Source organism: Crocodylus siamensis, chromosome 2, assembly GCF_052110815.1.
Source record: "Crocodylus siamensis isolate JL-2025a chromosome 2, ASM5211081v1, whole genome shotgun sequence".
NCBI classification, from domain to species: Eukaryota; Metazoa; Chordata; order Crocodylia; family Crocodylidae; genus Crocodylus; species Crocodylus siamensis.
The window spans coordinates 145,693,307-145,719,031 of NC_143396.1; the positions used below are offsets into that span (position 1 = coordinate 145,693,307).

The window sequence follows — 25,725 nt, forward strand, 5'->3', positions numbered from 1 at the left end:
TTTTTGAATTGTGGAGCCCAAAACTGGACGCAGTACTCCAGCTGCAGCCTCACCAAGGCCGAGTACAAGGGGAGAATGACGTCCCGGGATTTGTTCGAGAAGCATCTATGGATGCACGCCAGCATTTTGGTCGCTTTACTAGCCGCAGCATCGCATTGCAGGCCCATGTTCATCTTGTGGTCAGTGATGACCCCCAAGTCTCTTTCTTCTGTAGTGCTAACAAACGTAGCACTGCCGAGCCTATAAGGGTGCTGCAGGTTTTTCCTCCCAAGGTGGAGAACCTTGCATTTTTTGGTGTTAAACACCATGAGGTTCTCGTCTGCCCATCTGCTGAGCTTGTCCAGGTCAGCCTGGATCACCCGTCTATCTTCTGGCGTGGATGCTTTGCCCCAAAGTTTGGTGTCATCGGCGAACTTGGCCAGTCCACTCCTGACTCCAGTGTCCACATCGTTAATGAAGATGTTGAACAGTATGGGTCCCAGGACAGAGCCTTGAGGGACCCCACTGGTCATAGGGCACCATGATGAGTGACTGCCATCAATCACAACCCTCTGGGTCCGACCACAAAGCCAATTTCCTAGCCAGCGGATCGTGGTGGAGCCAAAGCCACAACTGGGCAGTTTGGCCAAGAGGTGATCATGGGATACCAGATCAAAAGCTTTTTTGAAGTCAAGATATATGACATCAATCTCTTCTCCCTTGTCCAGGTGATAGGTCACCTGGTCATAGAAGGAAATGAGATTGGTCAAACAAGACCTACCCGCAACAAACCCGTGCTGGCTATCCCTTAGGATGTTAGCCTGGGCCAGTCCCTCAAGGATGGCCTCCTTAATAAACTTTTCCAAGATCTTCCCCAGGATAGAAGTCAGGCTAATGGGCCTGTAGTTAGCCGGATCCACTCTCCTCCCTTTCTTGAAGACCGGCACCACATTGGCCTTCTTCCAGTCTTCGGGCACTACACCAGAGCGCCAGGAGTTTTCAAAGATCCGTGCCAGGGGCTGGGCTATGATGCTCGCCAGCTCCTTGAGTACCCTGGGGTGCAGATTGTCAGGGCCGGCTGACTTGAAGGTATCCAGCTTCTCAAGGTGTTCCTTCACGAGGTCAGCATTGATGGAGGGTAGGGGATCCCCCTCACCCAGATTTCCCTGTCCCATAGCAGGCATGGGCGTCCCATGGGACTGATGAAAGACTGACGCAAAGTACCTATTTAATAGGTTGGCTTTTTCCTGGGCATCAGTTGTCCCATCTGGTTTAGCAGGGGTCCAACATTGCCCTTGCTTTTCCTCTGGCTCCCCACATATCTGAAAAAGGACTTTTTGTTGTCCTTGATGCCTGAAGCTAGTTGGAGTTCAGTTGCAGCCTTGGCTTTCCTGGTTTGGTCCCTGCAGGACCGGACCAGCGCGGAGTAATCCTCTTTGGAGATGAATCCCGTCCTCCATCCTTTGTAGGCTTTCCTTTTTAGCCACAGTAGGTCCGCTAGGTCTCTGGAGAGCCAGGGGGGCTGCTGTGCCTTCTTGCTGTCTTTCCTCCGTGTTGGAATAGATTTAGCTTGTGCACTGAGGATCGCTTCCTTGAGAAGCAACCACTCTTCTTGACCCCAGGGAGATGGGAGTTCATGGTCCCTGAGGGCCTGACCGACTAGCCTCTTGAGCTTATCAAAGTCGGCTTTTCTGAAGTCAAGGACTTCTGTGTTGCTGACTGACTTGCCAGCTTTACGGCGGATGGTGAAGGTGATCAGCTCGTGGTCGCTGTCACTCAACTTCCCACCAATCACTAGGTCGCCGATTAGGTCGTCCCCCGTAGCCAGTACCAAGTCAAGCAGCGCTTTGCCTCTCGTTGGCCCATAGACTTCTTGAGTCAGGACCAACAAGGACACTCCTCCACAGAGAGAGATCACAGTTTTGAAAGAGCCACCCAGATATCACATGAAGATTTGCTGCAGTACAAAAAGAAAATCCCCACAAATCACACACCATTAGTTATGACATATCACCCTTCCCTGGAACCTTCACAGAAAATCTTCAAGCAGTTGCAACCCATACTAGAAGAAGACACAATTCTTGAAGAGATCTTTCCAGAACCACCCATCCTAGCCTTCAAACAAGCATCGAACCTCATTAACATCACCAGAAGCAAACTCCCTATGATCTAAACCAGACAATGCCAAGACAAGAAATGTAAAACCTGCCAACACATGTCCATCACTCCCACAATAGCCACACCCCACAACAGGCCCATCACCATTCCTGGATCTTACACCTGCGCCTCCAGGAATATAGTGCATCTCATCCAATGCACCAAATGCCCTGATGGAAAATATGTAGGAGAAACCAAACAACAACTGTGCACCAGAATGAATGCACACCAAAAATCTATTAAAGACAAGAATACCCAATTACCTGTGGGTGTACACTTCTCACAAGACAATCACTCCCTCTCTGATCTCTCAGTTCTAATCCTCAAAGGGAACTTGCAAAACACCTTTTGTAGATGAGCCTACAAACTTCACTTCATAAATCTACTGGATACAAAAAATCAGGGACTCCATATAGACACTGGATTTATGACACCATTACAGCCTGCCTGACATTTGATTCACCACATACCTGATCCTGTACCCCTTTCTCTCTGCTCCCCGCTTTCTTCCCCTTACCTCCATTTCTGCCCGTTGTCTTCCTAATTTCCAGTTATTTACTTTCACAGTCGGCCTCTTTTCTACCTTGAATTACTACTATGGTAGAGTCTGCCTTTACTCGCCTTTTGGGGTTATTTTCCCTGCTTTCCCACCCCTTCCCTGTTCTACCTCCTTGTTTTCCTAATTTCTACCTATTTATATTCTCACTGATGTCCTGACGCACTTTAAGCTTTTTTCATTCTGTGGAGTCTCAGAACAGCAGAGACGCCCTGTGCCTGAAGAAAGGTGTTTGCACCCAAAAGCTTGCAAAGAACTTTTTTTCCAAATACTCGGTTTAATAAAAGATATCACATCTACCCAAAGAACTTTGTCTACACGTTTCAGTTGGGAACTTTTGTACTGCTACAGGGAGTCTCTTAGTCTCTATAGCATCCCAGAGTACTCCGCTTTCCCTCCCTTCACTAAGACAAAAGGAGAGGGAGTAGCTGATTCCTTGATAAATTGCAGGGAGCAAAGCTGCAGCAGTGCTTAGTTGCTTCTTGCCAAGTGGGTGGCCAATCTGCTGATTGACAGAATAGTTTTTACAGCAGCTGCCACAGCAGTGTTGCTGCCCTGCTGTCTCTCTGCTGTGGGAGTTGAAAGCAAAAGAGCACCTCCTGTTGTCCCTGATTGGAGGCAACTGTCATGCTCCAGCCAGAGGGCAGTGTCCCCATGCACACATCCATAGCAATCATTTTATTTATTTGTATAATAGAAATGTGTGAGCAAGTCCAAAGACTAGTATGATTTATGATTGCATAATGGGTCTGAATACCTGGTCATTAATTAGGGCAGCTAGAACTGGTAGACTTGATCATATCCATTGTTCAGCTAGGACTGCTTGGTATCCCAGCAGTGTGCAGATTGGCATATAGAGCATGAAATGTATGTTGGCTGTATTTTCTTTGTTCCTGTGCATGATGTTGATTAGTTTTGGATAAGACTAGTGCCAGCTGAAACATTTACATCAAATTCAGTTTTAATTTCTGTTTCTTGCTTCCTGTATCAGTAAGTTGCAGGAGAGGGGAAAAGTAACTTGGGGAATAATATAAACTAAGCTACTCTTTCTGTTGCTTACATGGGTTTCTGATCAAGAAGTCACAAACTAGTGTCAGATTTTTCTTGGATGAATTTAATAAAGTTGGATATTGTGCAGTATGCAAACCTCTAACACCTAACACAATTACAGCTGGTGTTCAGGTCAAAATAACATTAGCCATGGGAATGTTGGCATCTCTTTCTAGTGACAGTTTGCTGACATGCATGTTCAACGTCCCAGGAGTACTGTGGAAGTAGCATTTAAGGGTTGTTTCACCTTCCCAGTATAATTGCATGTCACTAAAAACAAAAGTGGTAGTGACCACTGTTTGAGTGATCCCTGTCCAGTAGTCTCTTATGGGTCCTCCAAAAAAAAAAAAAAAAGAAAAGAAAAAGGATACAGGATTTGCTTATTACCTTTTCTTTTTTTCTATAGACCTTTTCCCTCTGGGGAAAATAAAGATTATTGTAGTCATTTTAGTTTTTAGTCATAGGTTTAATTAAGAGACGTTTCTCTACATAGGTTAGCTAAAACCAAATTGACTTTAATATTTATGAGCTTTTAAAAAAATATTTATTGCCTTTAGGCTGGTGAGACGAGTGGATCGCATGGAGCATTCCATAGGCAGTATTGTTTCTAAGATTGATGCAGTTATTGTAAAGCTCGAAGCAATGGAGAGGTCCAAACTGAAAAGGAGAGATGTTTTGGGGAGGCTTCTGGATGGAGTTACAGAGGTGAGAAACTTATTCTGATCTGATTGAACACCAACCAGACAGTAGTCTGGGACAAGTTAGAAGCTGAACTTTTCCCACAAGGACTTCTCTTCTCTACCACTTCTGCAGTGGGACTACAGTGAGTTGCAATAACGGAGTGGTAAACACTCAGTGGTGCCAGGGCAGTGACTGTCATGGTCTTTTTGTAGTATTCAGAAGCTCTTGATCAGAGTTTGAGTGGAGACTAACATCATAATGAATCGGCATGTAGTCTATGCTGATAGCCCTGGTATGAAAACCTGAATGGAACTATGTTGCTTAGTAAGTCAGTAAGTAAGATATTTAGTACTTGGGTATTTAGTAAGACTGTCCATTTACCTTTTCTTCAGATGATACAGTGCTTGCTTTAATGCAGGGATGTCCAAATTTAGAGCAGCCAGGGGTTGCATGCCACAGGGGTCATGAGCCCAGGTTATGCACCGGGCAGGCTATATGCTGCAAGGGCACAGGTGGGCAGTTATTTGGGCTAGAGAGCTACAGGGAGTTTTGGTGAGCTGTTGCAGGCCAAGTCGGCAACCTGCCCCCCACTTCCCTCCTCCCACCTCCCCCACCCACAACAGGTCAGAAAAACTCCGTAAGTGGTAGATTACTAGACCTGAGAGCGGATTTCAGCCTGGCCCCAGCCCTGCACCATCAACACCCAGGAGCCCCAACCCCAGGGTCTCTATGGAGACTGGCCTGGGACTCCTGTGGGCAAGGCATGTTCAGGTATGTGGGGGGGTGGGGCTGCAGGCAAGTCGGAAGCAGCATCTGGGAGCAGGATGGGTGGGCAGGGCTGGAATCACAGGGCAGTGCTGCAGGGCTGGGCCCCACCAAGGCAGAGCTGCAATGTGATCCCCACACCCCTGCCTGCAGAACCAGGGGCATGTGGCCAGCAGATCATGCCCTGCCCCCACCCACCCGTCCCATTCCCAAATGCCACTCCTTCCCTGCCCATGGCCCCATCCCCTCCACCTGGCCAAGCACACCCCCCCCCCCCCCCCCCCCCCCCCCCCCCGTTCAGGTCTCAACCAGTCTCCATGGAGACCCCACCTGCCTACTGTCTGGCACTCCTGGTGGTGGATGGGCTGGGAAGCCTGGGCAGCAGAGTGTGGCAGCAGCTGGAAGGAGCTGCCACTGCACCACCCCAGCCCTGCTGCACACCCAGAGGTGGTGAGAGCAGCCACATGCACCACAGCCCAGGCTGCCTCCCATGCCTGGGCAGGGTGGGCCCAAGGGACCCGGTAGGCTGTATTTGGTGTGGGCCAGATAAAATCACTAGGTGGGCTGGATCCGTCCCGCAGGCTGTGTTTTGTTCGTCCCTGTGCTGGGGTCACTGACTCTTCCAGACCCTCACTGCAAGGAACTGTCCTGAGACATGAGTCTGTTCCCACCACTGTCACCACCATGTCAGTAGCACTCCCTCTGCCCCATTCCCCTGGTAGGCAGCAAGATCATGAGGGCTCCCACCATGCTGCCTACTACAGACATCCCAGCCGCTGCAGGAGCCAGAGCAATGAAAGGGAAGTGGTGGCTGGGTATGAGCCCATGGGCCACACATTAACTTGTCTTGATCCCAATGTGGCCTGTGGGCCACTAGTTGGACAGGTCTACTTTAGTACAAAGCCGCCTCAGAGACCATGACCATTAATTCATCATGGAAGATGTGCACCTCTCCTTCCCACATACTCATGGTATTTTTGCAACTAAGATCTCTCCTTTTTCTTATGGGTTGCATGGTAACTTCATCCATCTGTTTTTTTACTTTTTTTTTTTTTCTTGGTGAATGATGGTAAGGTTGTAAGTTTTATAACAGTACAATATTTTTTTCACAAATCAAGGCAGTAAGAGCATTAGAGACATGCTCTTAGGGAGAAAAATCATTTACGGGAATAATTGTATTTCTTTCTTGGACTGTTCATAAGTTTGGGTTTTTTTATTATTATTTACTTATTTATTAATTTATTGAACACTTATCAAGCTACTTGTATGTATTTGGTAGCTGTGTTGGTCTGAGACAAAGCTACTTCACACCTTCTATCTAATTTTGCTCACAATGGGGCTCTGAAGATTTCCTCCTGAGTTTGTATCTTCTACATGTTTAGGATGAAAGATTAGGACGCGACAATGAAATCCACAGGGAACAGATGGAGCGGCTAGTGCGAGAGGAACTGGAGCGTTGGGAGTCAGATGACACAGCATCCCAGATGAGCCACCGTTTGGGAACACCACTTGGACTGACCAGCCAGCCTCGCTCAAGGAATTCCCGTCCATCTTCCTCACAGTCAGATGGTGCTGATGGGGGAGGGGGAGGAGGAAATGGTGGAGGTAACATCCATGTGTAGTAATCGCTTCTCGGCCTCTTGAAGGCTCAGATCGAAAACATCTACTAATGAAATTCAATCGTTTCTCGTCTATAGATTCTTAACATTTTCAGTCTGGTATTACAACAGCAAATATGCTATTGGCATGTGTTTCTCCAAAACAGTGATAATCACCGTGAACAAACATAAAAGGAAAGCTCCAGTGATTTGTGGGGAGAGGGCGGGGGGGGTGTGTGTGTGTGTGTGTGTGTGTGTGTGTGTGTACAACACACACACATGAACGAAAGAATTGTACAATGGCAAGGAGAGAGAGATTATATAATGTTAGGTTATTTCTATTGTATGGCCTAAGATCCTTGGACTGCGCAGTATGATTTTAGGAGACTGGGAAAAGGTGACCTTGTGCTTCCCTGACTAAATCTATTCTATCTCCAGACGGTCTCTGTGCTTAATTCAGAGGAGTCTATTATAGGCTCTAAATTTACACTAGGTACCAGTGGTTTCAAGGTAATGGTGCATCAGCTGGAGGTTAGAAAGTCATAAGGATCTCTCTCACAATCACTAAGTCAGCAGCAACAAGAAAAGTGTGGGGAGATGGAACCATACCATCAATGATGCTACAAAGATAACTAAACCTATGGCCAGCTATGTTAGCTTTAAGGCTACCAGCAGTTTCAAGCAGAAGTGGCTGTGCTCTAGGGCTTGTGCCATATGATTCTTGAAATTAGCTACTGGTGTTTTCCTATGTTCATTTAATTTATTGAGATAATGTCTCTTATGACTGCTATCTTAAGGCTGTGGGTTAGCAGGGGCTAATTTTGCATATGTAAAGTAGAACCAAAAACATCTTTTTCCCATCAGGAAATACTGGAAACTAAGGAGTCGCTGTGCCATGAGCCTTTTTTCAGTTTGGTTGATTTTTTTAAAAATATATCTGACACAATAATTATGAAGTATAGAAGACCAGGCAATTGCATATTTTCCCCACATTCTGAAGTTTTCCTCGATGTTCTAGTATTTAAATTTATTTTAAATGAAAGTTTCCCATATATATAAGGCAGGAGGAGGCATATTTAGTTCATAAATGGACTTTTTTATGAAGCAGAGGGTTGTGCAGTTGACCTTCCTGTAGTATTTTAAAAGGTGGCTATCTGTGGGAATGGCCTTTTTACCCAGCTGATTGGTGATTATTTTCTTTGTGTCTTCATACTTGGCTTTTTATGGCCAGATTTTCTAATGTAGACCTGAACTCCCCTTCTACAACTGAGCCTGCAATTGTCCATGTACTTTCTACAATTAATTGTATGCAGGCACTAGGTAAACATACAGCAAGTTGAAAAACAAAGAGTTTTCACAACAGAGTTGTTTCAAACAATTTCAGCCATTCTATGGACTACACGGAAAATAACAACAGTTTTTAAGAAGGAAAATGTTGACATCTTTAAAGTTTTAGCCAGTTTAGTAAGCATTTGTGCCAGTTGTTATTCAAGTGAATGTTTAGCTACTTGTTTTACATCTGCCAAACCTGCATGTTCTGCCATTGGGCATTTCTTCAGAAATATTTTTTCCATGATGAGTTTCACTGCTTCTCTATATATTTGCAGACTTTTGTATAACCAGCACTTGCTAGCACACAACATGATGGACTTACTGAGACTGCTTCTAAAGCAGTAACAGTACTGAGAAAAAAAAAGATTTTGGTTCCCTATTAAAAAATTGGAGGCAAAATACATAGAACTTTAAATAGTAATCCTGGATACAGTGGAGCGTGGAGTCTTACTGCAGGTCCCTGTTGCCTTCTACCTAGAGACTAAATTAGGTTTAAGGGAAGATAGAAAGCTACATATTTAAATGAAGAATGTTTCCAAGTGTAGTGATTTGTAATGAATATGATGAAAGATGTCTATTTATCAGAAGATAAATAGCACTTATTTATGCTAGTGCTTTTCATATTGCTTAATACAGCACTTGTAATTAAGTATCTTTAATTTTTATGGGGATATTGTTTTGACATAGGAGTAAATGTAGATATGCATACATGCATACTACATAGATTCCTAAATCTAAGAATGCCTGCACTTGTATTGTTCTTAAGATAGCACCTAAAACACATTCCCTGTGATCAAAGGACCTGACAAAGAACAATTCCAGAGTTGTCTTTTTATACATTAAAGTTTCACTGGACATTGAATGTACCAAAATGTACTTACATGAAGTGGGGAGCAGAAGGAGCCATTTTAATCCTGGGACTTGGAATTTCCCAAAACTGTTAGAAATATTATTAAAAATGCATTATCAATAGTGTTGTTAGAACAGCACAGCTGCCAGCTCTCCCTGTCTCCCTGGTGGAAGAAGGGGTGGGGGGGAGATTGGAAAAAAAAGCTACTAAGGGCTCTTTGTATTAAGGTATCACTCTCTCTTTGTTCTGCAAATTTACTATCTCTTTGTTGCACTAAATCACACTTCCTTTCATGCCCCCTACATTTCTCAGGCTAGATAAGAGTAATTGCCATCTTGTCCTTGGGTTTGAACTTCTTGTAACCTAAAGTACTTTCTGAGCAAGCGCAATTAGCTAATGCATATAAGCCTATCCGCCCCGCATACTTAAGTAGTTAATTATAATGCACATGCGATGTATGACGTGACGTCATTTCATATATGTTTGTATGAACCGGAAATGAGTTGTAAGAGTTCCTGCTTCTGTACACGTGCTCAGGAGAGAGGGGATAAAAGCCTGCTGAGAAGTGTTCCCCACGGGCAGAGAGTGTGGTCTTTTGTCTTCTCTCTCTGACCCTATTTGCAAATATATACCTTTTGTATTACCAACAATGTGTGCCTAAAGGATCATTGTTTATGAGCCTCCAAAGAAACGAACCGTGATTTTTACATCAAAACTATGAGTTAAGACAAGAACTAGTAGAAAGGTTTCACATCCCATGTAACTCTGTCTGTAAGACTTCATAAAAACTTTCCCGTTCAACATGGAAACAAAATCAAGACCTTTGAAAAAGAGAGAGTTTTCTTGCACTCTAGAGTGGCCAACATCCCAGTGGGTAGGGTCCTTGGCTAAAATGTCAAAGACTTGAACCTGGATTTCCCTCATCTTGACAAGAAATATCTGACTCTTGAGAGAAGCTTTTGCTGACAAAAGCTTCATTGAAACAGATACTCTCATGAAAAAGTTTCTGTTTGGATAAATTAGTATTTTTCTGCAAAAGCTAAAAAATTTTTGCTGAATTGCTCTAGTCAAGACCAGCCAGTGCCAAATGAGCAAGAAATCAGTACATATGAGTGTCTGGTGTACTGGTACACAAAGCCTTTTTCCTGTATTAGAAGTTAGGTTATGTCACGGGTGTAATTTGTGGTTCAGTTGGCTTATTTGAAGTTTAATGTAGTGATATTTTTTTATAAGTTGTATTAAAATATGAGTTGGTTTATTGTCCAGTATTCCAGAAATGCTAGGTCCAGTATTATACATAGCTTGTATTTAATGCTTAAAATCAGTCATCTAGCAACATGATCTACATTCACAGGAAAGAGGTATCTTGTGTTCAGTTTAAATTTCTTGTGCCCATTAGTCTAATACAAAGGTAAGAGAGAATCATGGTACTATATTGCAGAAGTAAGAGGAAACTGCATTATGGGTATTTGTATTTGTTACTGAGGTCTGTCTTTTTAAAAAAAAAATCACTATCAGTATGGCTTTAAATAAATGTATATCAAAGTTATACCTTTTTAAACTGTAATATCAATTGCAAAGCTTTTCTTGTTTTGTAGTATATGTTAATTATGAAAATCAAAATGTTTGCATTCATAGCTATACTTGTTCATATATACTTGTGTAACGTGTCGTTACTTTAATAACAAACTTCATTTTGAAGTGCAGTAAGTTTTCATGGGGTACCCGTGTACGTTGACAATGTACCATAGTAACTTGACAAACTTTTTTTACATTTTTATGATGATCTTTTTTTTCTTTTGATTTTAATTTTAGATTCTTGTGTATCTCTTTTTCCTCTTAGAGGAAAGGTTTTTATCTATAGTAAAGAATGTAAAGTCTTTGTTTTTATATTTGATCTTTTTAGGAAGCTGCTAATTATGCAAGTCTTCCCCAGAGATCAAAGATTTATTGGTCTGTAATACTGAGCACTTTACTTCCTAATAAAGATTTTATAGGATGTAAAACTAATAATGTATATCATATTTGTGTTATGGATCAAAAAAGGGCTGCAGTTTCAATTGGTCATGGCATTGTGCACATCCAGTTGCTTCCCCCTTTCTACCTCCTTCCATCCATTTTAGTTTAAATTTGAAAAAAATGAGACAGAGGCATGGAAGAACCATGGTAAGCACATAAAGGGTCAGGTTAATTTCACTCAGTGGTAGGCAGGATCTGTACTGAGACGGCAGAACTAAGTTCTCAATTACTTTACCTTAAGCAGCATGATAGAGACATGGCCAGGTGCCTGGGGTGCAAGGGCAGCAGCAACTTCCAGTTGCCACCTGCTGGCAGCTGCAGCATCGCTATGCATCTGCAAAGCTGTTTTTTCATCTTCCAAGTGAGCCCTCAGGGTGGTTGCCCCATTTGCACCATCCTAGTTAGTCAAAGGTATAGTCAGTAGCCTGTATACTTGGTATTTGCATCTGTATATATACATGTGTAGGTCTGTTTTCAGATTGCTGCTACTGCAGGTAATGTAGAGTAGGTCTTTATCTAGTCATCTTAATACCTCAGAATTGCTTCTTAGTTTTACCCTTTTCCTCTTCTCTGCTTTGCCATTGTAATGGATTGGATTGTGGGCAGTCTAGCCTAGTGGTTAGGCCACCAGAGGCCAGAGACAAATATAGCATCTGAAACAGGCCTAATCCTGGGTCAGGAAAGAGATACCAAATGACTAGATTCAGGGGAAATCCAGGAGCGAGGTGTGAATCGCAAGCTCTGTAAATTCAGGACTCGGAGGCTGAACCCCCACATAAAAGGAAAATCCAGAGCCCAGGAACAGAGGGAGTAGGGTCAGGAAACCAGGACTACTAGATGTCACAGGCTTGCCAGGATAGACCATCAGCAGGAACTGCTGGCTGGCCTGGAGTCTGTTGCTACAGCTGGCACTAAATGGGGAAGCTGCTCATCCAGCAGCCAATCAGGAGGCCAGAATAGGAGCCAGCTGGAGTCATTAGCTGTTAGGGTGGCCAATTAAAGCCTCAGGCAGATGTGGCCCACTAGGCAATTAGCCCAGGCTGGACTGTTTGTTAGGTCCCTTGATAGCCACTGTTTCCCCTACCACAGATATACGCCTTTCATAGCAAGATTTAGAGCATTAGGAAACTCTAGGCCTGAAGTGCAAGCTCTCTGCTATCTCTATGCATATAAGACTTAGAATTGCTGCAGTTCAGCAATAGGCCCCACTAACGAAAACTGAACACATTACCTTTAATAATTAAAATCTTTATTGAATTATGTTCTTTGTAGCTTTCACAATAAATACACGCCACTCTGAAAATATTTAGTGTTACTAAAGGTTTTTTAACACAGTGGAGTTAAGATAATTTCTTCAGGAAGCGGAGTTTCACATATGCAATTGTCAGGAAAATTAATGTCATGCATATAAGAGCCATGTAATTCTTCCACATGCCCCAAGCTGTCACTTCGATGCCTTGTATCTTCAGATATTCTTCTCCAGTGCATCTAGTCAGTACAAATTGAGGTTTAGAAAGTTAACTGAAGAGTTAATTTACCAGTTTTCATAGCTCTGCTGAAAAAGGCTATTGCTGAACACACAAGAGAACTCTGATGATATATATTAACCTATTTAAGAAAAAATAGAGCATTTAAACCTTATGTTTAACACTGAAATTGAATTTCAATATTCAGTTCTGATTAGCTTGAATAAATACCAGCTTTTGTGAGACCTCTGCCCATTGATCATGTTAGTATTTGAGCATACCCACTGTGGGGGAAAGTAAACCTTTAACTCCAGAAAGTGTGTGGAAAAATACAAATACATTAGCTAACTACAGTTCAGTAGAATACCTGACCTAAAGGAAATTCCTCTTTCCAATCTTCTTTGCTAGCAGGTTGTATGAAAAAACTTTCACAAAATAGAATTTTAGCTATGTAATGAGAAATTTTGCTATGGATACAAGAGCCACAGAACTGAGTCTCACAGTCCCTTTTGCCAAATAAGAAGTCAGTTGAATCCCTAATACAAAAGAAGTTGTCATGTCTAAAGTGAGATTTTTTTCATCTGATCCTGCTTTCTTTGAGAAGCTTCTTTGCTTATTTATCAATAACATATTAGTGCTTCCTGAACAAGCCCATGAACTTTACAGCAACATCTTTGGATGACCTCTAGACTCCAAATCTTATCCTTCTGCTCAAATCACCAAAGGAGTTCTCTCAAAACTGTAGAAATACTCCAGGAACCAATTTGTAACACTAAGAGAACAAATCAATATCCTATATAAATATTAAAACAACCGTGTGTCTAAGTCATCCTCTGCAGGAAAGAAAAACTCCTGCTTTGTGTCTTGGCCATTACTACCAGAGTGGACTGAGGGTAAAGAGAGACTGATAATGGAGTGTAAAGTATTAGGAAAGACCTTTCTAATGCTGTTGCACAGCAGCTTTTTCTGTTTGTTACTATTGAGATATAGTGAGCAGTGAAATGCAGAAGTGGAGTGGAAAGGGTAAACGCACAGTTTTAAATATTATTTATACTGGAATAATTGGCAAAAATGGAAATTTCCTCCCCTGCATCGTAAGAGCTGTGCGGAAACCAATCTAATAATACCTTCATACCAGAAAAGGATACTGGCAGTGGAGATGGCACTCAGTCTCCCCATCCCGCTCTGCCCTCTCATGCCAGGTCCTGCCCACTAAGGTGCAGAGGGCCATGGAAGGAAGGCAGTAGGGTAGGGAACTCTGAGCCGCACAGCAGGCAGCCTGCATCCTCCCTGGCCCCTGCCCCCCATGGGCTCCACCTGGCTCTTACTTCAGCTGTGCTGCCCATGGGAGTGTAGGGGCACTAGACTCCACACTCTGCTCTGGCTGCAGCAGCCACTGCCACCTTCCACACATAGCAGCCAAGGCTCAGGTGCTGCTGACCAGCTGTGGCTGATGCCTGTGGAGCAGGGAGTGGGCAGAATGCAGGTGCCAGGTCCCATAACCCTGGCAGCTGGGGGGCCCCCGCTGGCAGGGCAGGGGGCTACAGGTTGGGAGTTAGGGGCACTAACAGTTAATGAGGTAGCGGGGCTGTGGGTTGGAAGCGAGAGTCAGTAGGGCCAGGGGCTCTGGGTTTAGAGTGAAGGGCACCAGCAAGGTCCCTGGTGGGGACAGGGGGATGGGAGGAAGTGGGGGTTGTGGGGGTGAAGGGCACCAACAGGGCTTGGAGAATGGTGGGGCTGTGGCTTGGGAGTGAAGGGCAATGGCATGGGCAGGGCACAGGCATAACAAGGTTGCTCAGTGCCACAAAGCAGTGAGGGAGACAGATACAGCTGGGTCCGTGGCCTGGTGAATGAAGGGCCCAGGGGGAGCTCTGATTTTCCATGATAAAAAATAAAATAATGAAATCAAACACCAAAATACATAGGTATTTAGAATTTATTATAATGATTGAGGCGCTGGTAGGCTTCCAACTGGCTTTAAATTTGTTAATGTATCAGTAAAACATTGTGGCCAACTGGTACCTATATATATAGTAGTGTTTCATTTTAAATCACAGAAAAACATAGATTCAGGGTTTTTTATCAAAATTTTAGATTTTTTTTATCAGAGGAAATCCAGAACCCTGCTAATTACCCTATCTGTACTCTAGCAACCCTTTGTTCTGGGTGCTGTACAAACAAAGGTAGTTCCTGTTCCAGAGAGTTGTCTGTTTTCATTTGCATCTGAAACGTGAGTTCAGCTAGATTTATGAATTTTCCTGATTTGAGATTTTTCAATGTATCAAAATTAATGCAGAATCTCTGCAGAACAATTCACTTTCAATGCCCAGTCTGATAAATATAGGTGTTTCTGGTCTGCATGGAACCTAAATTCATCATTACTGCAAGAGCAAGGTAGGTTTCTTGTCTGCCTAGCAAGATTTGAAGTGATTTCTGGGACCACAAAGAACTAGTAGGGGGACTTTCTCTCTTCTGAATCCTTTATGGGAACTGTTTAGAAAATCATTAGAAAATGGAGCAGATTCTTCTCTGCCCAGGATGTGTTTCCTATTGCTGTGAAGAAGCTCTGGTTTTCAAGAACAGCTATTAAACTATTTTACAGTGACTATGGGTCTTGCTGCATGTTACAGTATGAGCCACACAAATGTTGATTGGTGTTAGTGCTAGTTCAAATCTGGAGCAGTCAATTCAGGCCAGCAGGGGCCTGGAGGACGGAACGATAAGAATCACATCCCCATCCATTCTGGGCTTCCCTCCTACCACACAGGGCTTTCCCCACATGGCTTACTTGCTGTCATCCACACTGTCTGTCCCAAGGAAGCAGCCAGGAAAGGGTTAAAATGCTTGTCTGGCCACTGCCTGGCTGCTGCTCTTCTCTGGGATGAGCTGGCTCAGAGAGCAGCAGCAACAGCTAGTGCCGTATCTGTTCATTCAAATAATGGTTAACCTGTTCTCTCTCTCTCTTCCCCAGCATAGCTTGAAATAGTTTAAAATGTACAAACTTTTCTTCACCTATCTAAAATGAATCCTTAAATAGTTTTGGAGTTTGCACATCAGTCTTCATTTTCCACTGATTCGTGAAATTAATTCTAAGTTGCAACAGTATCTATTGTTCTGCTAATTTATTTTAGTTAAACATGCTCTGCAAAAGAAAATAGTTGTCATCTTTTCTTATTATTGTTGTTCTATCAAAGACCTGTGAAGTTAATTTTTAAGTGTGAGTTCTAATAGAAGTTAAAAATTCATTTCTTATCCTGTTTTAAAATTGCATGATTTGTTGGCTTTTGTTGAAGTTATGCATGACAGACACATTGCTTGCTTGTTTAAGAAGCTAGTCCATCCTCCTTGTCTTCTAGAGACTTCCAGCAAAACAGAAAGACAAACTATGATAATCCTAAAGTTAAAATAAATTATTCAGAAAAGAAACCCGTAGAAAAATAATCTATATCAGAAAGAAGCAAAAGGAGAGGAAAATGTTTTTCTTTTGAGAAACTTCAAGATAAAATACATAGCAATATGTGCTTTTCTAAAGATGCTTTTTTGTTAGGTTTCTAGCTTCTCTGGAATCATGTGAGGTACGTACTGGAACATTTCTGAATGTAAAGCTCTTAGTTTTAAAAAAAGTTTTAAATTGTTCCCTGTAACTTCAGGGGTCTGGTAACTGAACTGCGTACTGAAAGCGTTCAGAAGGAACAGTGAAAAGCAAAGAAAGAACAAAGGAAGTGGGCAGATCAATGAGTAGGCTGTTAGCCTGCAGCTCAGGAGACACAGTTTAATTACCTGTTCTGCCACAGATCTCTTATGATCTCGGGCAATTATCTGCAAATAGGAATAATGCTTTTCTTCAAACAAATGCTGTGGTGATGAATATGTTAAAGATTGTGAAGCATGACTCTGAAGCATGAAACAGGTCATTTTTTTAGGTCACTCTCCCCTCTGCTTGTTTCTACAATAAGGGGCATTGAGGGAGAGTCAAACAATATCAGATGGATGCTTAAAACTAAATTAGCATCTAATGCAAGCAAGTGAATCAAGCTCAGTGTATTTGTATCTGCTTTATTCCAGACTGCTCTTGAGTCCAGTAGTTCAGATATAACATCACAGACCCACTCGTAGCAGAGGCACCATGGGTAGAGCAAGAAAAATCTCAAATTCAGTTTTCTAGTTTACTTGTCTGTGATGCTTGCAAAGATTTTATTTCTAATAAATGCATACTCACACTGTAAAAGGACTACGACTGAGGCAGCTTAGATTGACTCCAGCCACAGTTGTGTTGTTGTGGCAAAAGTTTAGACCAGTAAATTCGTTAATTTGCAAAGCCTTTAAAAATAAAAAATAACAAATTAAATCAATAGCTGTTCAAGGGAGAAACCAAACAGACTTATTTAGTTAACAGGTGCTAAATAAATCAAAGAGAACATTTAAAAAAGACCCTATTTGCACAAATCAAAGATGGGGTGTTTTTTCCATCCCATTCAATATGGGAAAGAAAGCCTTGTCTTAGAGTACCAGCCCAGGGTAGGTGAGTGCTGTGGCCCCGGCTACAAAGCTGGAGCTGAATCGCCACCTGCCCTGGGCTGGGGTGGCTCATGCGGTAGGGGAGGGGGCACATAGCAGAAGGAGTACAGGGGAGCAGTGAAGATGGTGTGGAAAAGGGAAAAGGGAAGTGGGAAAAAGCTCTGCCCCTGACCTAGCTGGGCCTGGAGCGGCTACCTCTTCTGCTGCCTGGCCAGGCTGGGCTAGGGCCAGGGTCACCATTACAGGCTGTGGGGGATAACAGGCAGGGGACAAGCAGTAGGGGGGAGCATATAGTGGGTGGCAGGCAGGAGAGGGGGCTGGGAACAAGTGGGGGGGCAGAAATAGGCACAGGGGGTCAAGGGGCAGGTGGAAGACTTGGGGTAAAGGGACGGATCTGGCTGCCTGCCCCCCTACCCCTGCTTTCCTCACCACAGTGGTGAGGGGATAAATTTAAGAACACCCTCCAAAATTGGATTTTGTACATGGAAGATTATAATTTTTTAAAATAATTTTCCATGTATAATTATGGAGAGGTCATTGTCAATTCAGGTAAATATGGTACTTATTAAAATTACTAAATCTGAAAAAAACCAGTCTCCAGAACTGAATATTTTTCCTATAATGTTGGTGAAATCTTTGCACTGAAAACAGTTAAGACCAGTGGTTCCCAATGCCCAAGGTTTATTCCCCACACAGGATTGATCTAAATACTTTAATCTTTATTGATCTAAATACTTTAATATTCATATTGGCACCTGCTGCTTTTCTTTTTAATCTGAATATGCCCTTGGACACACAAACGTTGGGAACCCCTGGTTTAGACCAACGTTCAGTTCTGTGACAATACTTCCACTCTGAAATAGGTTTGTGCTGTTTTGGCTGTAATATGCTAGGCATAGTTTGTTCAATTTGCTGCTGAGAGAGGTTTATGATGAAAACCTACTTTTGGAACATTCAGAATAAAAATAACTTTTCAGGGCTAAACTTGAAACTACAGGTTCATTTCTCCTCATGTATTTTAACTGAGATATTTATGCTATTATTCTCTTCTACCTTTTGGCCCAGTTTTTGGAGCCCAGAAATCCTGTTTGTGCTGATTATTACACACAGGGTGCATCTACACGTGTTGCTATGGAGAAGTTACTGTGCCATGATTTTGTACTTCCTTTTGGAAGTACTAAATCACGGCACAGTAACAGCCCATACTGCGCCACGCATGCGGCACACAGTTATTTTTAGCAGCTACTTCGCCATAGTGGCACACTATATCGGGGAGCACGTCAACTACAGCAATGGAGACGCTGGTCACATGTAGACCCCCAGGGATGCTAGGGTCTCCATAACACAGTGCTATAGCAACCATAGGCAGCAGAAGGCTGAGGCTAATTAGGCTTAGTCCCCACAAACTTTTCATGGCAGCTGGCAACAGCAGCAGCACCACGGTGCTGCTGTCCCGCAGCACTTGGCACTGCTTGGTGTGCAGCTGCTCCTCCACTGCATACAGCACCAGCATGCACCAGCCCCACAACGGCCCTGTGGGAGGGAGGGGCGGGGGTCAGGTGGAGCTTAGCGCCCCCCACAATAATATTTTCGTCCACCGCTTTTGACAGCAACGTAGTGTCACATATAGACACATCCACTGTATACCAAATATATTGTCTCTGAAATGGCAGATAACTTTGTGAGACATGAATTTCTACTAGTGGACACAAAACCAATGAAATTAAAGTATGAATTTTCGTACTGAGACATAACTGAATACTGCAGTGTTCAGCCACTAGAGGCCACAGTTACAGCAGCAATTGAGATAATGACTTTCAAATTAGCATTGCAGGTTCACTGTTGATTTCTTATACTCATTAAAAAGATTCTGTTTGTTATTTCTATACATTTCACTTATGCCTTGATTCCCCTATTGAGACTTGAATTGTCTTGGGCTGTACCATCACAGAGTCAGGAGTTCCTGGTCTAAGGAGTTTTTATTTTATATAACACGCAAAGGCTTCATCCTCTGTCTAGAAATTTCTATTTCCTTTTAGATAGCTTCTGCTAAAAAGCTGTTTAAATATCCTCATGCTACCTTTAACTTACATGCACCCAAAACTGCTATCAGTGATCATTATAAAGAAAAAAAAATTATCCTGAGTACCATGATAGGTGGAAAAAAAGTCATGTCAAAAGGTAAGACGAGAGAAGGTTGGACCAACTACTAGGAAGATACCCATATCCATAAAAGTAAATGAGAATCAACACAGCAGACACTTAGCTTGTATTAGAAAACATACTTTGAGAATAGTTCTGTAGCATGCAAAGGATCAAATGGGGTAAATCAAGTACTCTTTCCCAGTTCTGTTCTTTATGTAATCAAAGACTGCTTTTTCTCATGTTGTGGTACATTGGTTTGTATGTCCTATCTGGCACACTGGGAATCGCATCACACTGTTCTGAGGATGCGAGGAACCAAGAAGCTCTTACTACATAAGTTGCATTTATTGATTAAAACTACAGTAACATTGTTTGACAGTATTTCTTCTGAATTAATGGTGAGTGTTCACAAAAGGTTACTAATGTAGTGCACAGAAAATGCAACACTTACTGTCAGGCCATATCGAGGGATACTGAAATACTGCAGCCAGAAAAGCCAAGGTCCAACACTTGTGAGATTTACCAGTAATCCAGAGAAAATCTAAAAACAGAAAAGCCATAATCAGAAGTCTGCCACAGGGAATCTTACAGATCTTTGAGTCACTTTAGACTAAATAGCACCAATTCAGTAAACAGAAAAGGTTCCCATTAATGTTAAATAAATCACCTGTCACGTGCACAGTAATGAGAATCCCAAGTCTGGACCTGATCCTAAAGTCAATGTGAATAAAATTGCACTTTGCTAGTACGGATATTTACTTGTTCCATCTTGCAATGAAAGAAGGGCAGCATGGCTGTATTTGAGGCAGAAGTTTACTTTGAATGATTGCAGGACAGCTTCTCTCCATCAAGAGCAATGGTGCTTAGATACTCTGACTTGGGACCTCATTTGTGTGCTGGCAGTAAATGAAATTCCACAAAGGAGCTAGCCTCCCCCTAATATATATTAATCCTGGGTAGCATGATCCTTTAACTTTTCTCCAGCAACTTTATTGTCCAGGCCTATGCAAAGTACTTTTGTCTAAGTTATCTACTTCTGCAAAAATACCAAATCCTAAGGAGTCAGAGACCAATCCTGGCAATGAAACATTAGTCTTTTGAAAAACCAATAACATTTAAACTGTGGCTCACTGATCCTGGCCCCTTTGCTTCGTTCAAATCTGCAATCTGAACTGTTCTGCTTTACAGGTACTTACTATAGGCCACAACTACCTACTATGTACTGCATTAAAATGCAGATCTAGGTGCAGACAATATTCTTAATGTTCTAAATGGTCCTTGATGCATTTCAAAGAACATATAAACAGGTGTAAAATCACAAGCAATGCATTCTACAATCAAGATAGAGGAAATAAATAATTTTAAAAAATCTGATGGCACTCACAATCATGAACACAAAGCAAATATTTATGAGGAGATTAGCAACAGTCACAACATTTTGTCCTGTTGCTATAGCCAGAGCCATAGAACTGGCCGTGTAGGCGACTAGTATGAGGGTAATCATCAGAGTAAAGAAGGCCTGAGCTGTTGGCTTGAAACCTGAAAAATGGGAGGGGGAAAAATAAGTCAGTCTACCTTTTCCTGGACAAGGGCTTTTTGGTGTGTACTATATACAGACTTTAGCTACTACGCTAGATAGTTTGCTTTTAGTTATATTCAGGAAATTATTATGCTCAAACCTCCTGCTCTAATACTCCACCCAGTAACCTGCAAGGGTCAGGAAGAAATTTTCTTCCACTGTACACTTAGCTAAATGTATTCAGGATACATTTTGTTTTGACTTTTGCTGAAGCATCAGGGGAGGCCACAATTGGAGCTGAGACACTGACAAGTGACAGACAAGCATTCTGAGTTGGAACCATGGGCAGACCAGGGATTTTGAGAAGTGGGGCACAATACATTATAGTTACCAAACTAGAGGCTTTACTAATATGCCAGGAGCTTAGGGTTATATTATTCAATGTAGGATCAAAGCAAAACAAATATAACTTGAAATGTTCATTAATTTGCTATTTCATGTATATAAAAAGACCCAACAAACTAGACAAAAAAATCAACAGATGTCTTATTGGTCCTGTAGTCATGAGACTAGAATATATCTTCTTGAGATTCATAAAACAAAATCTAATCTTCCTGAGCATCCTGACAGTAACTTCACTAAAAGGTATTTCCACACCAAAGTAAATGTTCACCTGAGTTAGCATTTCCACACCTGACTTACTAGAGTTAAAAACAATCTGTAGAGCTGTGAAACAGAAGCTAGATTATGAGAAGCAGCTAACAGGAGAATTGCAGAAGGATAACTTGATCAGTAAATACCAAAACAATTAAATAGAAGAAAGGGCATTAACATCTGTAGAATAAAGAGTTTAGATGAAATCAGGTAGATTATAATAAGCTGTGAAGTCAATGTACTCCCTTACTGCTGCCTGAATAGAAGTGCAGCTGCCCCTCGGTGGCAGTAGGTTTTAAACTTTGCATGGACCAGAATTGTAAGGCAAGTGCAACTGCATCCTCCACTGGATCTGGTCCTGGTTGGAAGAAATGAGTGATGTCTCTTGCTTACATGATTAGTATTCTGCTGATTACTACATGTAGCATGTCTACATGAGACGTGGTTAGCGTGCATTTAATTAGTACTTGTATAATCAAGCACTAAATAAACATTTAGTAACTGGAGTTACTGTGCAGCAGCACTGACAAATGCCTTTTAAGTAACACTACTGTGCAGTCGCCTAATAATACTGCATCATAGCATATTAGCACTGTTGGTCGATGTGCCCTTGGAGTCCGAAAGAGAATGTTTTCTGTATCAGACAAGTATAAGCCTTGGGGTTTTTTTCTTTCCTTTTTACAGCAGCGGTATCAAACTCATCAGGCCTCATAGGCAGGGTGAATATCACATGGCCGGTTTGAAGACCAGATCAGGTCTAATGACCAGCATTGTGCCAGATCCACTGGGCAGGGGCTGGTTTGGTGCAAGTGCCACTTGCAGCGTACAGGCTTGGGGGCTGGGGCATGCCACATGCAAAATGCGGTCCAATCCAAAACCTATGAACAGCACTGCAGATTGACATAACCTGTTTTACAACATGGGGCACTGTCACCTGCTCAGATCACCTGAGTATATCTCCCCTGATCGATTCATTTCTGCTGCTGAAGAGCCTTTGGACATGTGTAGCACTTTGGTTCCTCCTTTTGTCTGCCTTTGGTAATCAGTTTTACTGAAATGCTTTAGTCTATCTGAGGTCTTTGGGCTTAATACAGAGGTATCTCATTAAAACTCACTGGCCTGTGCTTTACAGGAGAATCATTTTCATGAACTAATATTCCTTACAAATTTTAAATTTTACGGAATTATGAAGGAGTATAATCAATCATGAAACTTTCTCATCTGTTGAGTAAACAAAACCTAAAGACAAATATGTCTCAAACTATACTTAGAGCTCGGTAGGCAAATGAATATACATTCTATATATATGAGTCAATAAAAAGGCTAACTAAAGAAGCATTTCAACTAGAGGGGAAGGAGTAGCAAGGTCATCTCTCTGTGTACGCTAAATAATTTTCCTCTTTCAAATACTTCCTCAAGACCCTGATTTTTACACTTGCATGGTTTCCTCATCAACTTGGTCTATACTTTGAAATATAAGAATCTGTAAAATTCACTCACTTTTCCTATTTTCCTAGTGAATGGAATTCACTATTTCCATTTGTATTCAATTTAATTATTTTCCCTTATTTCTCTCCCCACTTCCTTATTACCTTTTGGATACATGTCTCCCTAATTTCTTCCCTCTTTTCAGTCATGGTGATAATTCCATACTTTATATGTAGTCCCATTTGATTGGTTTGGAGACACTTTGTAAGAGGAATGATGTCTTCTTTAGTATCTTGAAAGCTTCACATACTCATGGTACAATATAGTTTATTATTAATTGATTTTTATGCCATAGCCTCAGCTGGTATGAACTGATATGGCTTCCAGGAGAAAATCTGGCCTAATTTAACCAGAGTAATAATTAATACCTATAGAAAAGCTATGTTCATGAATACGTTCAAATCTATTGCTCACAAGTCAGTAGGGATTGGATAAATCAGAAAAGATGCATTTGGAATTTGAAAGATTTGCATAAAATAATGTAAACGTGTCCCCTTGCCAAGTTAGCTAAAGATCTGTTTAACCGTATTATGAAAACATTTTGTTTATTCCACTTAAAGTATATGGATTCTCAGATGTTTATACTTAAGGTAGAGACAAGACAGAAATAGAAGGGGATTGTTGCTTTATTAGGAAGAAGTGAAAATGAGACCACTTGTAGAGACCTGAAATACTTGAAATACTTGCTAATCAATGAATGTTCATGGTTCCTTTTGATGCAGTTTTATTTTAAAGGATACTTGCCTATCATGAAATAATTTATGCAGGTGAAAATGATGCTTGGTAAAGTCCTCATTGGTATTAGATCAGCCAGTATCTTTGAGAAGAAATATGCAGACACTCTGTAGTACCCACTGACATATTCATGTCTAGAAAAGATATTAAAGATTATAAATCAATAATAAAGCAATTATGTTATTTATCAAGCATTCTCCGAGAAAATTGACACGCTTAGACAAATCCTCACCCACTGCATGTCAGCGGGATTTAGACTTCTAATTCTTATAGACTATTTTTTGACAATCCCAGACAATCTCTAGCAGACATCTAGTATTTTAATAAATACTTCAAAGAGCTGTTGCCACATCATAATATTAGGTAAACAGATGCAGCTTCTCTGCTCTGTTCATTATTTGGGAACTAACCAGTCTCAGTCTTTTCAAGCTATTTACAATACCAAAATCTTTCTACCCCTTGCATAATTTTTATCATCTGTCTTGAACTATGTTGAAAATGACAATGTATTTTAACTCTTTTGAACTGTTGCCCGTAAACTATGCTACCGATATATATATTTACATTGGTACATATGAAATTGAATACATATTTACATTGGTAGTGCAGGCATTTTATTCTTATGCTGGATTCATACCATCTGGTTCAGATGATTTGCTGTTTTTCTGTTAATCCATTCATTCCAGCACTTCCCTCTTTAGAAAGCTCAGTCACTTTAGATCTCATAGGCCTATCCTTTGTCTTTAAGACACATGTAAAAAAATGCTTAACTTCCCTCCAGTGGGAAAGTTATCTTATCTTCCTTATTTGTTCCTTTTACTACCTACCAGCCTAGTGGACTTACTGATTCTCTCACACCTTCTGGATTCTGATATATATTGGCATAATTTCTCCTTGCTTTTATGTTTTTACCTATTTTCTCTCTATTCTTCTTCTTAGGATTACTAATTTTAATATCATCTGTCATAGTTTATGATCCTTTCTGCTAATTTCAATGTCATTTTTTGATTCGTTTAGCTCAAATAACCTCCTGAACTTTGACCATACTGCTTTTTTTTTTTGCCTTGGTTGTTTTGATTTCTTTTCTGGTTATGGAAATGTACTCTTTGGTGAGTTTTGAGTGTTAAAGTAGTCTGCATGCGGATTCTATAGATTTTCATCCCTTAGTTTTGATTTTGGGGTTTTAAAAAAACATTTGATTGTTAGCAATATATAACATATGTGATATTTTATTACTGTATACTACCTGGCAAAAGAATTTTGGTCATTTATACTACAGACACATTACCTAGAACCAACCTATGATTTTGGAGCTATAGTTTTATTGAGATTTCAGTTACCAGGCACTAGTGAAGGGGTAGGGGGTCAGTAGCTATAATCTATTTAATCTCTTCCTCCAACTCCAGACTAGATGTGATTTCTCCTTTAAAAAATATTAGCAGTGATATTAACAATGTCAGTATTTTAATTATAATTGAAACAATTCACATTTTTATCTTAGGGCTAAATCTTGATCTTCACTAGTACTTTCATTGGTATGCCCTGAAGATAATTGGCAGATTAAGACTAAGACTGACCGGTAAATTGATACAACAAAACAATAGGCAATGTTTTCCATAACACAATATTTTACCTACATAAATATCTTTTTTTCTGTGACAAAAAGCTCAATAGTAGTAATGCTGTTCATACACTGATTGGTGGTCAAAAAGAACAAAGCACCAACTCTGTGGAGAAAACAAGCAAAAGTTAAAAAAGAAGCTGTGTACATTTTTAAGCTAAAAAGGCAGGGACAAGAATTGTCAGAGGGATATGTGTCATGTGGTGTTACTACATGAGAATGATATAAAGAAGTAATAAGTTAACAGTACAGGGAATAGCAAAAAGGGTCTTGATTTTGCCTTTTTGCTTGATTTTATTCTGGCTAAGGAGAGAAGCAGGTTGTTTCCCTTGGAGGGCAACAGCTCCATTTGTCTGGCACTGCTGCACTGTAATGTAATGTTCTTTAAACTCCTTAGTGCAAGGCACGCCTTTCTATTATATGTTTGTAAAGAACCTAAACCAATGGGGCCCTAGTCAAAGTTAAAAATCCCTTGATGCCCTCTATGAATGCAGACAGACAAATGAAATAGCATGTGTTCCCCTCTCAGGCACTGACTGTGTTACTTGACTACAACACCAATAGTATGCCTACTCTGGCTCTCCCTTGACAC

At 41.4% G+C, this 25,725-nt stretch overlaps 2 protein-coding genes across 5 annotated transcripts in view; one reads left to right on the forward strand and one right to left on the reverse strand.

The window, feature by feature from the left end:
* Positions 1–7,010, forward strand: part of PKD2 (polycystin 2, transient receptor potential cation channel) — a 51,483-nt gene extending 44,473 nt beyond the window's left edge. For 2 of the 4 annotated variants that reach the window (XM_090037046.1, XM_090037048.1), the window contains exons 13-14: positions 4,300–4,447; positions 6,571–7,009. In XM_090037046.1, coding sequence (XP_089893172.1) covers positions 4,300–4,447; positions 6,571–6,810 — 388 coding nt within the window. In that variant the 3' untranslated portion in view covers positions 6,811–7,009. Of the gene's footprint in view, positions 1–4,299; positions 4,448–6,570 lie in introns of all 4 variants that reach the window. The other 2 variants (XM_090037047.1, XM_090037045.1) reach the window with 2 other exon arrangements.
* A 4,106-nt stretch (positions 7,011–11,116) lies between these two features.
* LOC149870887 (broad substrate specificity ATP-binding cassette transporter ABCG2-like) overlaps positions 11,117–25,725 on the reverse strand; it is a 41,900-nt gene continuing 27,291 nt past the window's right edge. The window contains exons 10-15 of the mRNA XM_090037049.1: positions 25,150–25,239; positions 23,522–23,646; positions 20,501–20,655; positions 19,568–19,657; positions 16,673–16,773; positions 11,117–12,475 (exon numbers count right to left, since the gene is read on the reverse strand). Of these exons, the coding sequence (XP_089893175.1) occupies positions 12,328–12,475; positions 16,673–16,773; positions 19,568–19,657; positions 20,501–20,655; positions 23,522–23,646; positions 25,150–25,239 (709 nt within the window). The 3' untranslated portion in view covers positions 11,117–12,327. The remainder of the gene's footprint in view (positions 12,476–16,672; positions 16,774–19,567; positions 19,658–20,500; positions 20,656–23,521; positions 23,647–25,149; positions 25,240–25,725) is intronic.